The 16,490-nt window shown below is 43.4% G+C and overlaps 1 protein-coding gene across 3 annotated transcripts in view; it reads right to left on the minus strand.

The window, feature by feature from the left end:
* OSBPL11 (oxysterol binding protein like 11) overlaps positions 1 to 6,959 on the minus strand; it is a 39,365-nt gene extending 32,406 nt beyond the window's left edge. The window contains exon 1 of one of the 3 annotated variants that reach the window (XM_027636889.1): positions 6,755 to 6,959. In XM_027636889.1, the coding sequence (XP_027492690.1) occupies positions 6,755 to 6,891 (137 nt within the window). In that variant the 5' untranslated portion in view covers positions 6,892 to 6,959. Of the gene's footprint in view, positions 1 to 391; positions 460 to 5,880; positions 6,044 to 6,754 lie in introns of those variants that run through there. The other 2 variants (XM_027636890.1, XM_027636891.1) reach the window with 2 other exon arrangements.
* Between the last annotated feature and the right edge of the window lie 9,531 nt (positions 6,960 to 16,490).

Here is a 16,490-nt window from a genome sequence, read left to right on the forward strand (position 1 = left end):
CATGCAATGAGTATAAGGTATTATTTATTTGTCACTTATGCACTAGTGATGAGGTTTTTTGTGGTTTTCTTCTCTTGTGCTTGCCATGGACACTTATGAAGGAGTCATATACTGAACAATAAAAGGATGAAAACATTATCATTCCATTTTGCACATAGAGAACTGAGGCACAGTGAATTTTCAGCCTCTGTAACTCTGAGACAGTTGCAGCCCAAATTTTATTTTATTCATACATTCAAACCATGGCTTCTGCTGGTTTCAGCTGCAGCCATGACCCTTTGAAAGCTTTGCAAAATCAGAGCCAACTCTTCCAAACCAGGCATTCAAGAAAAAGAGGAACACAGTTCGTGATCACAGGGGGAAAGCAGTTTTAATAATATATGAGTATTACCACAGAGGAAGTCAGAGCCAGAATCAGAAACCAGCTCCTTCATACAGCATCCTGCAGTTCTGCCCAGCAGATCTCATGCTTTCTGATGCATCTCCATGCAACAAATGAAACCAACTTTTCCAGTGTGAACTGGGCTCTTTGGGAAACTGATCTGGCAATGCCTAAACATTAACCAAGATTAAAGATTTCCAGCCTCAATGAGAAACTAAAATTTACACCTGGAAAGAAAAAGAAAAAATGCATACTCGTAGCAAAAAGCCTTCCCCCTGACACTGACATTCCTGCTCCTAAGCAGGCAGTCAAATACAAGACTGGCAGCTTAACACACATAAAGAAACAATATTTTTCCTACCCAATCTCAGCCCGTCCTCCCTTCCCATTTCAGCTTTAGACACACAGTGCAGAAAATCTGAAATGGTACAAGCTTTGCAAGCACCCTGAAAAGAAGGTTGTCTGGCAGCATTTCCAGCAGGCAGCGATCCCCTACAAGAATTCATCAGCACAGGCAGGTGATCAGAGGGCACGTCAAGGCACGATCCTTAAGTAAACAGGGGTCATCGCACTTGTGCCTTAATTTTCACAGCTCGGTGAGTGAGCACTTGAACCTTCCCAGGTTAACCTAACAGCAGCAGCTGGTGCTTTCTGCTCCTGCACTAAGCAATGTGATTAGGTCAGGCACATGCAGTTTGTTTTTCATCTTCTCTCTGGGGAGAGAATGTGTGTGGTGAAGCAGAATGTTAATGTTGTAGGCAATTTAATTAACTCTCTGATACTAATTGCATTAGAAAAGGTGAAGTTGAAAAATACTCTTTGCACTTAGTGATGGATAGACATTTGTAACAGCCATTATACCCTGCAGAAACCTATTCTACAGAAAGCACAAATTATTTGATATTTAGAAGCTACTCAAAAGTTTGTGCATCTTCAATTTAGATTAATTTGAGCTCTAGATGAAATCCCAGCATGAACACAAGTACGTTGTGACGCCAGAACCAACTCCCACATGTGACACCACTGCCTGTCCAACATGGGAATGCTCTGAGAAGCAGGAGAGAGACAATGCTCTTAATAGTTGCTCACTGAGGAGCCACAGGGGCAGAGAAGGGAACCCAGACCTTGTCACCTGGTTCAGGAATTGAGCTCATATTCCCTACTAGAACATCAATCAACATGAAGCCTCTGTTTAAATTACCAAACCTGTTTCTCCAACTCTATCCACTTACCACCCCTCAGACTAAGATTTACTTGTCTTAATTTACAACACATGTGAGCTTCCATCTGCTCCAACCCCATTATTCCAAGTGTAAATACATGTGTGAACACAAATGGCTCACTTGCCTTTTGAGAAGCGCCTGGAGCTTCAGCTACTGTAAAATCAGCTTGATAAAAGATGACCTTAACTTTTTAATTACACAGAATGGATACTGAGATGGATAAAACTGGCTGATCACTTTAAATATGAGCTTCTTGTCTATTCTAATGAGCAAATCATGTGAAGTGCAGCATTTCTAAATCAGTGTTATAAGCATGGTATACTCTTTAAGCGAAGAGTCAAATGAGGATAAAGAAATTCAGGCACCAGGTTTTTCAGCCAGTTCCCTCCAATGTAGCAAACAAATGTGACAGCAGTCCTAATCTGATTTTTAGTAATAAAAAGGAACACATAAAATTGCAGAAATAAATTCTAAAATTCACAGCAACCACTTGAGAAAATCTTTTCAGCATTCAGAATCACACTGCAGAAGGTGAGCAACAAGTCAAAGTGAGCAGCATGGGCTTTCTGAAGGCAGTTCTGAAGTATCTCCACAGATCATCAGAAACAGAAGCAAGGAAGATCATCTACTTTGACACAGGCTTAACACCAAAGCCACCAGCCAACCCAAAAGATGCCAACACAAAAGCCATCTCCCTTGGCAGCTGGCACCTCTATGTGACAATGCCAGCAGGTTCTTAGGACAGCAGGATACTGAGGAAGTGGGGTGGGCTGCAAGAGCAGGCAAAAGTCAAAACAGGAGCAGCCCTTGCCAGACCTCCCACCTGGGAGATGACATCGCAAAATCACAGCTTCTCTCTCCCTCTGCAGCTGTGCATCACAAGTAGGGGGTTTACAGTTATTGATTACAGCAAATATACACAAATTCCATGTAGGATCCCAAAGAATTTTGTTTCAAGCAGTGCAAAAAGAAAACCCAGGACAAGGGAAGTGTGTAATAAAAAGGAAGCACTAGGAGTACCAGTATTAGAGAGAACTGTCCTAGGATGACAATAACATTTACCTGGAGGTTTGGGAGGTATTTCTTTTCTTCTACTTATCAAGTGATAGGGACTTTAACTTAAATTCTGGCCTGCTCTCAGGAGCCACTAAATTAGGTCAGTTCACACTCTCTGTTGCAGCCTAAGCATGAATTTGATGCCCAGACAAGAACAGAGGACCAGCAAGGGAGAGGTTTGCAACACCAGGCATTATTGAACACTGTGATGCCATTACCTCCTGTATCTGTTTCTAAGCAAACTGGTTTCAGCTTTATAGGCCAAACAGGTGAAATTTATCCTCCCAAGATCAAACATTCGTGGAAATCACTAGAAACACATAGAAACTAGAAACACTCAACACCTCTTCTTGCAACTGACATCAGTGACACCCCAAATACAAAGGATCCTCATCAACGTCCACTCAAGAAGACTGTATCAGTTTCAAGACACTCTTTTTTAGTACTAATTAGATCATTTTGGCAAGATAGCATGAATAAAAACCAACACTTCCACAGTCTACCTCTAAAACCATTTCTGAAATAAGGAACAAAGGCAGCTATCTACAAAAATACACGCAGAACTGAAAAGCAAATAGGTTTTGAAATATAACTTGTAAGCTTCAAAAACAGCAATCATTTGGGAAACTCATGAACATTTTACATGTATTTCTACCAGCAAAGGAAGAAATGTTGGGAATCCTTTTAATAGCAGCTGAATTTATTTCTGTATCTGAGAGCAGAACCACTAAGAAAAACATAAGAGGACAGTACATTCGTATGTCTCCAACTGGGAAAGACTAGCCTGTTTCACTAGTCAATGACAGCACTTTGAACTTCTCATTTTGTAGATAAATGAGAACCAGTAATTGCAAGTCAATTCCCTCACAATAATCTGAAAGCCCCTCAAGCCAGGCTGACAGGACTTGTTACACTTCTCTGGCACATATTTTGATCAGCTCTCCATCTAGCTCATAGACAGAGATTGTGCTTTCTGTTTGAGACGTTTTTTGTGCTATTTGAATGAATACAAATCACATGTCATAGACAAACCTGCCAAACCTGCCACCTTTCTCTAACTGCTTTGAAACTATTCTTGTTCATTTAACCTAGAGCAAGGCAAAACCCAAATGAAGATGGTCAAGAGCTAGAGCAGAACTCCTGAATGCAAATAATTCTTTATATGAGTAAGGCTATACTTACTTCTCAGCTTGGTTACTGTTAAAATAAAGAAAATGTTATAATCTTAAATTACTTTATCAAGTTATCTTTTAATAATTCAAAGTTATTCAGAAGTCTCTCCTCCTGGTAACCATTTTTCTAAATGAAAACAGGGTTAAAGACTTCAGTGTGCAGCACAGCCTCTCAGGTTCTCTTTATCCACTTAAACCCAAGTTAACATTTGGGCTGTTCCTGACCCCAGTGAGGAAAATGCAGGCAAGGGTTGGTTGCTCTCAGACACTCTCTGACCCTGATTATATATATGCACAAGAAAACAAGATCATTTCCTGTCAGATGGCTAAAAGAGCAGTTTCTTAAGAACTCAACTTCTAGGAAGTCAAAAAAAAAAAGTATCTTCCTATCCTCTGAAGAAACCAAACCCTTACAAATTTCAGAAGAGGCACTCCTGTACTGGCTGCCTAAACTCACTAGTACACAGGCCACAAGCAGGAAGTCTGATGGGAGATTCAGCGGTACTGCCCATCACCTCAAGTGTCTGGCAGCCTCTGGTTGTTTCTTCTCCACGATGATAAACATTTGGTCTAACTCTATCACAGCTATTTAAAAATCTCCCTATTAGCTCTTACCAAAATATATAAAGTTAGACTTTCTGCTTCATTTTTTATTTTCTAGACTTCACTCTGTGCTGAGGATGTGTGACATTCCACCTCTTTGAGAGATTCAGTTTTCATTATTTCAGGTTCCGGCAGTGCTGGAGGTTTATTTTTTGTCTATAGTCTTAATTCCCCTTTTGGAGCATTAAAGTATCAAGTACCTGTTTTCCCATTTGTCTGACAACTATGCTACAGCTGTTTTGACAAGATGCTTCACCAAGTAAAGAACTAAACTTCTGTACCAGACCTGGGCTGTGTGAAGTGAGTACCTTAGGACCGTACTCTTGCCAGGGTATGTGACCGCAACCTACTCTCACTCTGAGCTACAGAAGTTAAAGATCAAACTTCCACCAAAAGTTCCCTATTTCTAAAACCCATACTTCAGACACTGATTCATCATTGGGGTGGTGTCTCTCTTTTGTCAAATATATTTTAGTACAGAAGTAATTCACAAAGTGAAATCTAAGCTACAGCATCTTGTCCAGGAGAGCTTCCTACAGCGACAGGGGGAAAAGGTGATATTTTGTGGGTAATTAGATATATAGACAAATCTAGGAGTAAATAATTGATTCCCAAGACAGCAGAGATTAACAGCGAGGTATCTCAAGTGTCCACAAAAATACCATTAGTACATTAAATCTGTCCCAATATTCTAGAAATAAAACAAATAAGAAAGACTAATTTGCACTAGAGTATTACAGCAAATTAAAAAAGATACTGATAGCTACAAGGAGTAACATGGACAGTTCCCACTTGGAGCTCTCAAGCTACCAAACTGACTCAGAGTCAGTTCAACTTGTATCCTACCAAAAGAAGAAACGAAAGATTTGGATGGATAATTTTAAAAAGCGGAATTTCACTGCACAGCACTGAACTGTGACCACCATCTCAAACATACTACAGCAAAAAGGCATCCAGGCAAATCAGGTATCTCATCCCTTTCATTGCCTCCAATTCCACACAAAAACATAAAATACTTCCATTTTGATTGCATAAACTAAATCCTGTGTTTCATATGTGGAACACATGAAGAGTAAGTGTGTGCTTGGTTACAGTAATAGCAATTTTCTTTAGAAAATTCAATTCTACTTGAATCCAGAGTTTTTTTTAAAAAAAGTTTAAAAGCAACAGGAAACAGCAGATAAGGCAATCGATAACTAAATCTGACAATTAGCTTTCCCTATTTAGCAGTCTGAAATATTCACCCTGAAATCACCACTTTTCTTCCAGACACTTAGTCACCAGAAAAGTAAATTACTCGTGACCCAGATTCTCAGCAATGACCGAGCTGTTCACTCCCTATTAAAAGCACCAGGCACTTGGTTCCTGCACAACCCGGGCCTGGGTGCTCCTTTCTCTGAGCCATCCCATGTCCCTCTGTCCCGCTGGGCTCAGGCAGATGTACCACGCTCTGGCTCTCTCCGGCTCCCTCCACACGCAGGGAACAGCAAGCCAGCCCATCTGGGCTGGCAGATGACGGCTTTGGGGAGTCTCCATTTGAAGGAGAAGTGTGTAAACTTCACGTAACAGCAGCACAGCAACATGGCAGAACTCCAGTCAAGGATGAGAGACCTAGGAGCAGACATTTGGAAACCTCTAAAGAGATGTCTTAGAGAGCCAGCGTGTGAGTGGGAATATGTTCAAACAGAAAGCACACCGGGAAAAAAATACATGGAACCCCCCAAATCTCTCAAACACACAGGCAAACAATTCAGACTAATGCTGCGTGCTCAGCTTCTCCGGCTTTCTCAGCTCTCTTCTGCTGTACTTGCTGTACCTCAGTAATCATCCTGATTTATGCTAAGCGCAGCCGTTCTTAAAACAAGTCAGATAAGACATAAAGTCCGTACACACTCAGTTTTGCTATCAGCAACAAACAGAAAGCATCAATAAAAAGACTGCCATTAAGTTGACACATTGAGCTAAAACTCGGTAGAAAGTTTGGCTTTTCTGGAAAGGCTGGAAAGTGACGAAGCGCCCCCACCCCCCAACAACTTTAAACCGCGCTCTGCGAGGGGAAAAGAGGATCCGAGAGGCGGGAGCAAAGGCACATCATCCCCGGGCAGCTTTGTGCTGATACAGGAGAGCGGGAGCCGCCCGCCGTCTCCACAGGGACGGTGGACACAGGGACACGGGGTGCCCGAGTGCCCCCGCACCGCGCCCGGCGGTGCTGCGGGTGCCGGGGGGCTGCAGCCGGGGCAGCCGAGCCGCCCACCCGCGCCGGGGCAGCCCGGGCAGCGCTCCCGGGCCCGCCGCCGCTCACCGCGCCCCACGCCCACCTGTACTGCCAGCCCTTGCTGCCGCTGCCGCGGCCGCCGCCGCTCCTGCCGCCGCTCTGCCCCGCCGCCGGCAGCGGCTCCGTCTTGCCCTCGCCCTCCGGCCCCTTCATGGCCGCCGCGGGGTCCGCGCCCTGCATGGCACCGCGGCTGCCGCCCCTCAGCGGCGCCCCCGGCCCCGGCGCACGGAGCGAGCCCGCCCCATGCGGGCTGCGATGGCGGCGGCCGCCGGCACCTCCGCGCCCCGCTCGGCCGCGCCGGGATGGGCTGAGCTGGGCTGGGCCGGCCGGGCTCCCGCACGGCCGCGCCGGGATGGGCGATCCCGCCCTCCCGCTCCCTCACCCGGCCCGGCCCCACCGCCCCTTCCGGGTCAGCGCCGCCGCCATCTTTAGTGCGGGCAGTGCTCGCAAACTTGAGGGAGCTCATCAGACTCGGGCGTCAGGGGAAAAGGGGGAATTTCCTCAAATCCTTCATGTGTGGTTAGGCTATCAGCGCCCTTGAACAGATCACATTACGGAATGACAGCCTTTATTAATAACATTGTGACAGGTTAAGGTTCCGGGATTGCCGGTGATAGTATCTGACCGCAAAAACGCATTCAAAGCAGTACGCTAATTCAAAGGACCATCCTAACAAGCTCTAATCCCTAACAAAAGTTAGGTCGAGATAATCGTTCAGTGTACGTAGAGTACACTTCTTACCCAATAGGTGTTCCTATGGGGAGAACACAAGTTCAGCCCATTCACTGGTCCCAGAAGCTATTGATGGAGTCCTCTAACTTCCAGTTTGGCATATTCTATTATTCTGTGATTCTCCTCATTTTTAACTTATATATGCTTTTATATTCTTATATTTATATTCTTAACTTACATAAATTTTATACTACTTCACATTCGGGTGTAGCCTGAGTGACTTTAGTCATGCATCTTAGTGAGGGCTGGTTGCACCTTGGAGGCAGGTATCTTGGGCTAGTCCGGACATATGTCTGTCCAAGGAGAGTAGTTTTGCCGTGTTTGCTGATTCAACAGCAGGACATCTTCCATTATCTCCCTTGTTTTTCAGCTTCTGTGTGGCTCATCAGCTAGAAAGTACCACCAAGTTCCCTTCTCTGCAGGGAAGATCAAAACAATATCAAACGATATCTATCAAAACGATAGAGCCCAGCTGAGGTGTCTCCCCTTTGCTCCACTTTCTGTTTAGTCCCCCTAAGACTGTGTTGTGGGTGGCCAGGTATGTTGACCACATTCCATCCAGGGAGTAGCAACCGTATTTTCCCCTATAATTTCTGTAACGGTAATCTTACTGTAAAGGTAATCTTACCTCCAGTCATTTTCCCATATCAGGGCTACAGGAATTCTCCCCCCAAAATGAGAGACAACTGAGAAGAGTGAGGGATCTGAGCTGTGTTGTATACAGTGGGGATGTGCCAGCTCGGATCTCAAAAGATGCTAAAAATTCTCTGTATGAGAATAATACATAGAAGCAAAAATGTAAAGCAGAGTATATTTCATGCAAATAGTTTATTTTCCTACAGCATCTCCCCTGGTAGCAGCTCTTTACCCCATGAAAGCTGCCCTGGCCTTTCCATCTCCTACCAGCATTTTCCCAGTGATATTCAAATCATTTTTGCCTTTGGCCAGCAAATGGCGACAGCACCATATGAGCATCATGTCTTTAAAATATATTTACAAGCTTTAATGTGGCTCTAAATTACCACATATCCATACCTCCCTGCCAAGCACACAAATTCTGCTATGAGACAGCAGGTGTCTGTGGCATCTATACCTAGAATTCTCTTACAGTGACATAAGATATTACCACTGCACAGATATAAAATCCACCACTCCTGCCTTTTCAGAAGTACACTTGTCACTGCAAGCAAAAAAAAAAAAAAAAAAAAAAAAAGGCTTTCTCAGCTGCATTTTTCTCCTGTGGACCTGCAGGTGAACAGATCAGCAGAGTAATGTTGTCCATCAGAGAAAATTTTGGCCAGAACTAGTCTCTTCTTGCCCTCCAAACATGTTGGTTCCTGCTCTGCCAATCACTTCACATTTCTATTAAAATTGTAATATAATCCCATGGTATCATAATGAATGCCAATACACCTGAAATTTCCCACTGAAATTTTCCTGGGAAAATTTGAAGCAAAAGGAATTCAGGCAAGAATTCCACTCGTGTACTTTTTTCCCCCACTGTTTGAGGACAACTGGTTCCAGCAGAGACATAGTTTCACCCATGCTAGACCTTCGTAACCATCACAGGTGGTCAGTGGATGTTCCTCCACCCAGAAAGCCTCCAACACCCCAATCACGCCAGAGATCTTTAGTGCATGTTTGTGCAGCCCCTGAGCACTGTGTGGTGAACTCAGCTTTTCTTACTCCATGCATTTAGTTTTTTTCTCTTAAAAAAAGGCGCTGCACGTGCAGTACCAGAGGCTCTCCTAAGATGGCATTGACAAAATGCTGAATAGCACAGAAAGGCTGACAGCTCAACCATGTTTGCTAAGGGCTTACACACTTCAAGCCGCCTTTTCTCTTTAGTTTATGGGTGCTACTAATTACAGCTTGCATTCAGTTCACTGCTGTCTTCACTTCCCCGGTTATAATTTAGTGGTTCAAAATGACCCAGATCCCACCCTGGCCCTTGCAAGCGCAGCAGAGGGTGAGCATCAGGGTCCTGCAGCTGTACCCTGCCTGCAGCCTGCCAAAGCCTTGCCACTGGCTGGGAATTCCTGGTCTGGAGGAAGAAATGAGGAAGAGCTGTAGATCTGAAGGAGAAATGTGTGAATAGGATAACATATGTTTACCAACATTTGTCAAATAAAATCCTTGTAAACCTGATTATGGCTACAAGTTGAAGTGAATTGTATTTTATTATAACTCAGATAAAAACACATTTGCCAAATTTTCATTCTGTTCATTCATCATTCTGTTAATTTCAGGAAACTGACCGGGATCTGATCAAACCCAAAACAACTCTTGTCGATTTCTTTCAAAGTTTATACTCTGGCTACACACAGAATTATACAATCATAGAATGGCTTGGATTGGAAAGGACCCTAAAGATCATCTCACTGTAACCCCTGCCAGGAGCAGTGACACCTTACGCTAGACCAGGTTTCTCAGAGCTCCATCCAGCCTGGCCTTGAGCACTTCCAGGGATGGGGTATCTACAACTTCTCTGGGCAATCTGTGCCAGGGCCTCACCACCCTCACAGTAAAGAATTTCGTTCTAATATCTAATCTAAACCTACTCTCTTTCAGTTTAAAGCCATTTAACATGCTTAGTATTTCTTCAGATCAGTATAATTTCTTCAGAGCAGCAAGGTCTATCTATGTTCAAAGAGTAAAAGCTCTAAATGTCAGCGTGTTTTTCATCACTGTGTCCTTAAAAAAAAAAGTGTAATATTTAAAAAAATAATGATACAAGTTTTCTATCACTCCCTTGTTGATCAAACAGGATTTTTTCCTGACCTAGTAAGTATCTTTGGATGAGACCAAGTTTAACAGTGTTCCACTCTGGTACCTGGGCAACAGAAGACATCGCTGTTGCTGTTCCTGTCTCCTAAGGGAGCTACGTCCTCTGCAGGCTTGCGGAGGAATGGCATCAAACCTGGGAAAAGAGCCAAAAGTGCAGCTGCCGTTACTGCACGAGAAGTGCGACTTCTTATAATCATTGCTGAACTGGGGGAGGTGCTGGGCGATAAGAGAATGACACAAAGGAACATTGCTAGCAAAGCTTCTCGTCTGCATTTTTTAATTGGACAATTGTTACTGGGATAGATTCTTTCTCAAGGCAACTGATACTTCTGATACTACTATGAACTGATACTGTTAATAGTCTGGGAAACAATGTTTTCTGGTTTCTTCTGGGTAATGAATATGAAAGAACTTCCTATTCTTGCGAAGAATAAAAGATACCTGCCTACTAAAACTATAGGTGCTGCGACACAGGAATAAGAAAGGAAGTTTGGTTAAAATAAACAGCTTTTCTCCTTCAATACACTGAACACATGGCTGTATTCTCCTGGCTGTAGGTGAAAATGGCCAACAAGGTTAGGTGAATGTAGCACAAACTATTTCACCCACCAGAGTATTTTACATTGTGAATGTCTTGATTTTGGAGTTTTACAGATATCACTGAGTTCCTGGGTCTGTGGATTTACTGTAATTTGACATGTGTATGAAACACTGGATTTCTGGCGCCTGCTTTTAATGGTTTTAATTAATCCTTCTGTAGTTTTAATGATTCAAAACCCTTTTCCACTTGGGCTTTTCAATCACTGTCAATCGTCTCCTGATTTTCTTGTTCTTCTCTATCAGTCCCTATCAATCCTGCTGTAATGTAGGTGCAGCTGAAAGCTGCAAACTTACACAGCACAGCAGCTCACATTGCCTACAAAATTTCCTTCCCTGCCTATGACCCATTCACATCCTTCCCACTCACATTTGGCACCGTTTTGAGCTGCGCTCAGTGTGACTTTGCATTGAGTCATGCTCCAGGGTCCAGCATTGCCTCAATCCTACACAGTCCAGACATGGAAATGGAAATTGGGGCAGCAGCAAGGGCTCAGTCTGGCTGGAAGCTGGGACTGTAATCCCAGTAGCTTCCACCCTGTGAGACACCCTCTGAGGAAAGGACTGTGCCCTGGGAACTCAACGAAGAATGGGACTGAAGGACCTTGCATCTGCCTCCGGAGAAGCTTCTTTGGTGTTTTGCTGCCTGTGTAACCTTTCTTTAATGCTTTTGTTTGGAGAGCAGCGTGGCACAGCCTGGAGCTGTCATGCTCATCACAACAGCCATGGAGCTGCAAAAATATCAGAAGTGACACTGCTCTGGAACCATCACAAAAGACTGAAGGGCATGGCCCCCCATCCCTCTCAACCCTGACAAACTACAATCATCACACCTTTTATCTCCTAGACCTCGACAGCCTATGACTCTGCCTGGTGCCCAGCCCCACCACCCAGAACTGTTAAAGCACTTATACTGTCTTGGAGGGCCTTCCAACTACCCATACAGACTAAAGCTTGTCCTGGAGAGGCAGCTCACCAGCACGAGCAGGACATAACTGTGTTACAATCAGAGTTCGAGACATTTCTGTAGCCACACCATGGATGAGCACTGTGTTTCAAGCCCTTTCCCTGCCCTTGCATCACTTCCCAGCATGGGTGGCTTTAATCTGGCAGTGTGCTGGAGCTGCTGCTGACAGCTGGATATGTGTCCGGGGTCTTTCCCAAGTGCCAGTCCTTTGCTTACTCAAGTCACACAGGGATGCCTCCCTGCCCTTTTCTCTCCAACTCGTGCGCAGGCAGAGTTCGGGGTATTTCCTCACCACCCACTGTGGCTGAGTGCAGGCCGTTCTAGCACAAAGGGCAATGGCTGGAGCTTGTCACCTCTGTCTGGTCCTTCTGCACCATGGAAGGGCTTTCTTTCTGCCTTGCCTCAAAACCCCTGGGATGATCCTTACCTGGACTCCTCACCTTGAACTCAAGGGGATCTTTTCCGCCATGTTACTCACCCCAACAGAGAGTGAAACAGGAACTTTCTCTAGATAGCCCCCTACTCAAGCCCTTTGTGTGGGAAATTCTAGAATTCAAAACCACACATTTGGCTGCTTAGGGCTTGACTTCTTCTTCAGAAAATGTAACCACATGTGAGTCCATCACGGAGGAGTCAGCCCTGCAGCAGTGGGGGACCATCCAGCAGGTTCTCTGCATGGGCAGAGTGAGCAGGCAATGAATGAGCTGAACTGGGTCACTTCCCAAGCACGTATGGACTTGCTGCTGGGAGAGGAGTTCAAGCACATTCCCTTACCACCAGCTGGGTCCTGAGTGTGCTCAGCAGGAATAAGGAGTCACATGCTCTCATCATGTTTGAGGGGCTTTGCAGCTTTTTCATCCATCTCATGGCTGTCTCCAGCCCTTCTCTAGAGACTTTTTGTGCCTTACACTATGGCACAACACGGCATTGCTGCCTTCAGCTGTTCTACAGCTCACTGTTAGGACTCCTTTCCTCCATGATTCTCAATATCCTGAAAAACTAATGTGTTCTTATTAATGTGTCATCTAACCTTAAGAGCTGCTGAGTGAATTCAGTTCTTCAGTCACCAGCCCTTTCTCCCAGATGCTTTTCTGTGCCATACTTTACTCCTACACACTTTTCCTGCATGGTTCCTATGGCAACATGAGTATCTCTCCATCTGCTGTAAATCTCCATTATCATGTTTAGATGCTTGTTATCTCAGTTGCAAATGCCATTTCCAGGTGTGTCACGTTAACAAGTTCAGTTTGGAAATCAAGCTAAAGCACTTGGTAATTTTTGTGGGCAAACCTACATAGTCCATAATTTTACTGCTGTGTTTCCATGTAAGCTCTGCTTTAGGGATACTGATACCAAGCTATTCTCATTACCAGATCCCCTACTCGTACCTGCACACTCTGATCAATTCTGGATTTACTTCAGAATTTCCAGATTATATCCTTCCTTCTCACTGCAGTCTGTGCTGCCTACAGAGTGGGTATATTTGGTTTCTGGAAAGTCTTTGTAGGTCAGTTGCCTGGGGTTTGATATCTATTTAATAGAAAATTAACTCTAAGTTACCAGTACTGTTTCTCTCCGGCAAATGCATTTTCCAGTTCTGCTATAATCCTGTTGCTTCTCCTGAAAAACTTCTCAGTTGGATTACAGAAAGTCCTAAGGAGTACAGATGGTTTACAATTGGCCTCTCAGTCTGTTCTGCCTAAATTCCTTAAATTACTTGGAATTATGTAGATTTCTATAGAGCTAAAATCCAGTCTTGTTTTCTGCTAAGTACGTTGTTGGAGAACTAATTTAAATGTGAAAAAAAAAGTTCTTCCTATATAATCTGATCAGAATCTGCAGCAGAAAATTCAACTAATGAAATAAGTGGAGTAAAAACTTCACTGTTGATTTGTTTTCTAGATCCCATGAGTCAATAAAAGCAGACTGCAAGAAGTCTGTGTGGAAGCTGTAAATCTTTCAGCTCTTAGGGACACAAACTGACATTATTTATTTGTACCTAACATCCAGGAAAAGCTTTTTTGATATATTATATGATACCTCAATATAAATGGTTATTATTTGCTATCAATAATTTAAATTAATTAAGCATACAAATTACATTTAAAACCATGCAAATCTTCCATTTTGAATATAATTCAGGGAAAGCATATGTGCAAAAATTTTCCAGTGGAAAATGAAGGGGCCTGTGATGTCCAAGTAATTTTGAGGCCAGTGCAGTCCATCAGACTGTCTAGTGTAAGGTTAAGGTCAGGTGTGGTGCTTGCTGTTTGGGCAGAACTGAAGTGGCAGATTTTTTATGGTCTGCAGACCTCAACCAGAGAAAGGTTTTCGTGGACACTCAGAACTGGTGAGCTCCTCTCACGCACTCAGGCAGAAATTGGGAACCCTTGTTCTAAACTCCAGACCTACCTCAAATTTAACTTTACCTATAGCTTCACAGGTGAGGAAGTTAAATGTTTGAGTCCTACTGACATTAGCCCACAAGGTTCAGGAAAAAAAAAAAAGAAAAAAAAAAAGAAAACTTTAATTTTCAGATCATCGTCCCCTAAGCCCCGAAGCCTTCATTTCTTAAGATGCTGAGGTCACTCCCTGGTCACGACCCAGGGAGTGCAAAATTCCTACTCTGCTTTGCTTTCAAGTAGTCACAAGATAGAGTGGGCTCCTTGAATCTTACTTCACAGAATGCAGACAGTGCAGGGCATCTCAGGAATATGCAGAAAGTCTAGAGAAAAAAAGGAGAAGGGAGTGATATGCAGAGAAAACTGCCATCCAAACACCCAAAGTTAAAGGTGCAGCTCAAAATCAAAAAAAACCCAAAACCCAGACCTGCACAGGGAAGCAAAACAGAAGCATAAGGGGTTTAGCTGCATGATTACAAAGGAAACAAAGGAAAGTATTGCCCACAACAACAGCACGGCAGATACCTAAAAGCTAAAGGAATATATTGCTTCAGATTTCAGAAGGAAAAAAATGTAACTAACCACAGAGAATAGAGGCAGCACAATTAATGGACTAAAGGGCATGGGTATGGAAATTACTGTGTGACACAGCCACAAAACTCGAGAGGTCTCTACCTTTCTCTTCTAAAGACTGAACAATCTCTATCACTGAAATCTTTAAGATTTTTAGAGGAAATGTTAGCCGTGAGTAACAGAAGGAAGGAAGCAGAAAATGGGTTAAAGTGTAGTCTAGGTACATTACATGTAGACTAACCCAATATCTTTCTTTGACAAGATAATGATAAGATAAGATAAGATAAGATACGAACAAAGGAAAAATAATAAATCTTATCAACCTGGACTTTGGTAAAGCATTTTACTTGGAATCACCTAGAAAATTATTAGTTAAACTCAAGAAGATGAGAATTAACATAAGCACTATAAAATGACAAAGCAAGAGAACTGGGAGTGAAAACTGCTGATGGGGCTGAGAGCAAAATTATAGAACTGGAGGAATCGGTTTTAGTAATTTCATTACTTGGCTTGATGCAAAAAATGACAAGTGAGGTAACAAAATTTGCTAATGGCAAAGTTGGATGATATTTTCAATGGAGAGGAAATACTACAGGACAAATTATATGATTGTTATGCCCTAATAAGAGACATTGGATGAAATGTAACAGCATACAGTTCAGAGACATGTACTGAGAGACTGATAACATTTCTGCTGTAAATTAGAATTTATCCACTATGAACAACAGAAGAGGAGGAGCATGTGCAGGATGTAGTTATTAAAAAGATAAATGCAGTCTTATATGTAGCAAGCCATGTATTTTCAGGAAGAGAAAGTAAATATATACAAAACACTGACTAAAATTCAGCTGAAATATTTGAGCATCATTTGGGTTACTGGTGTTCAGCAAGCCTGAACTCATTCTGGAACAGGTACAGAGAAGTGACATCCAGATAATCAGAGGAATAGATAGAGAGCATGTCTTGCTGAGCTTGGCAAAATGATTGGTGAGATGGGATCTGATTCCTCTCTGTAAATACATTTGGGGTTTAGGCAGACAGAGAGGGAGAATAAGCACCAGGGGAGAAGAATCACTCACATTTATAGACAGTGCTTGTGCTAAGAGCAGATGGGCATAAGTTGGATATGAAACAGGGAGAAGGGCTCTCACTGTGAGAGGAGTAATGCTTTCAAACAGCTTCTCAGTAGGAATAGAGGGGGCAAAAAACCTAACCAGTTTTAAGGTGGATACTGAGTTTGGCATTTCTCAGTCACGTTTTTGAGGGTGTTCAGAGATTGCGTTGCCACCCCAGAAAGAAGCCACACCTGGCATAGAAAAAACTCCCATCGGCTGCCCTGGATTTGCTGCACTGACAGAGAGGTTTTTCCATTTGCAGAGGAAAACTATTCAGCTGTGTAATCTCTGGCTGCTGCGTGTGCATGACCCATTAGGTGCAGAAGATCAGGTGAGCTTGGGTGGGGGTGGCCTTGAGAGAGTTGTCTCTGTTATGCAGACTGAGGTTTTATGTCTGTTACGTACCAATGACTCACACTTCAGAGATAGCTTCCTGGGCTTATGTGAAAAGCAAACATGGAGCCTTCATGGGAAAGAGCAGATCCTCCTCATTGCCTGCTAAAACAACCATCATCAGCATCCACCATTGTGTGCTATATGGCTCCAGGGCTCTGGAATCTGACAAAGGACCCATTTCTCAGGGCCGTTCTGTGTCCCCACAAAACA

The sequence above is a fragment of the Corapipo altera genome, unplaced genomic scaffold, assembly GCF_003945725.1.
Source record: "Corapipo altera isolate COAL_440 unplaced genomic scaffold, ASM394572v1 45, whole genome shotgun sequence".
Classification (NCBI taxonomy): domain Eukaryota; kingdom Metazoa; phylum Chordata; class Aves; order Passeriformes; family Pipridae; genus Corapipo; species Corapipo altera.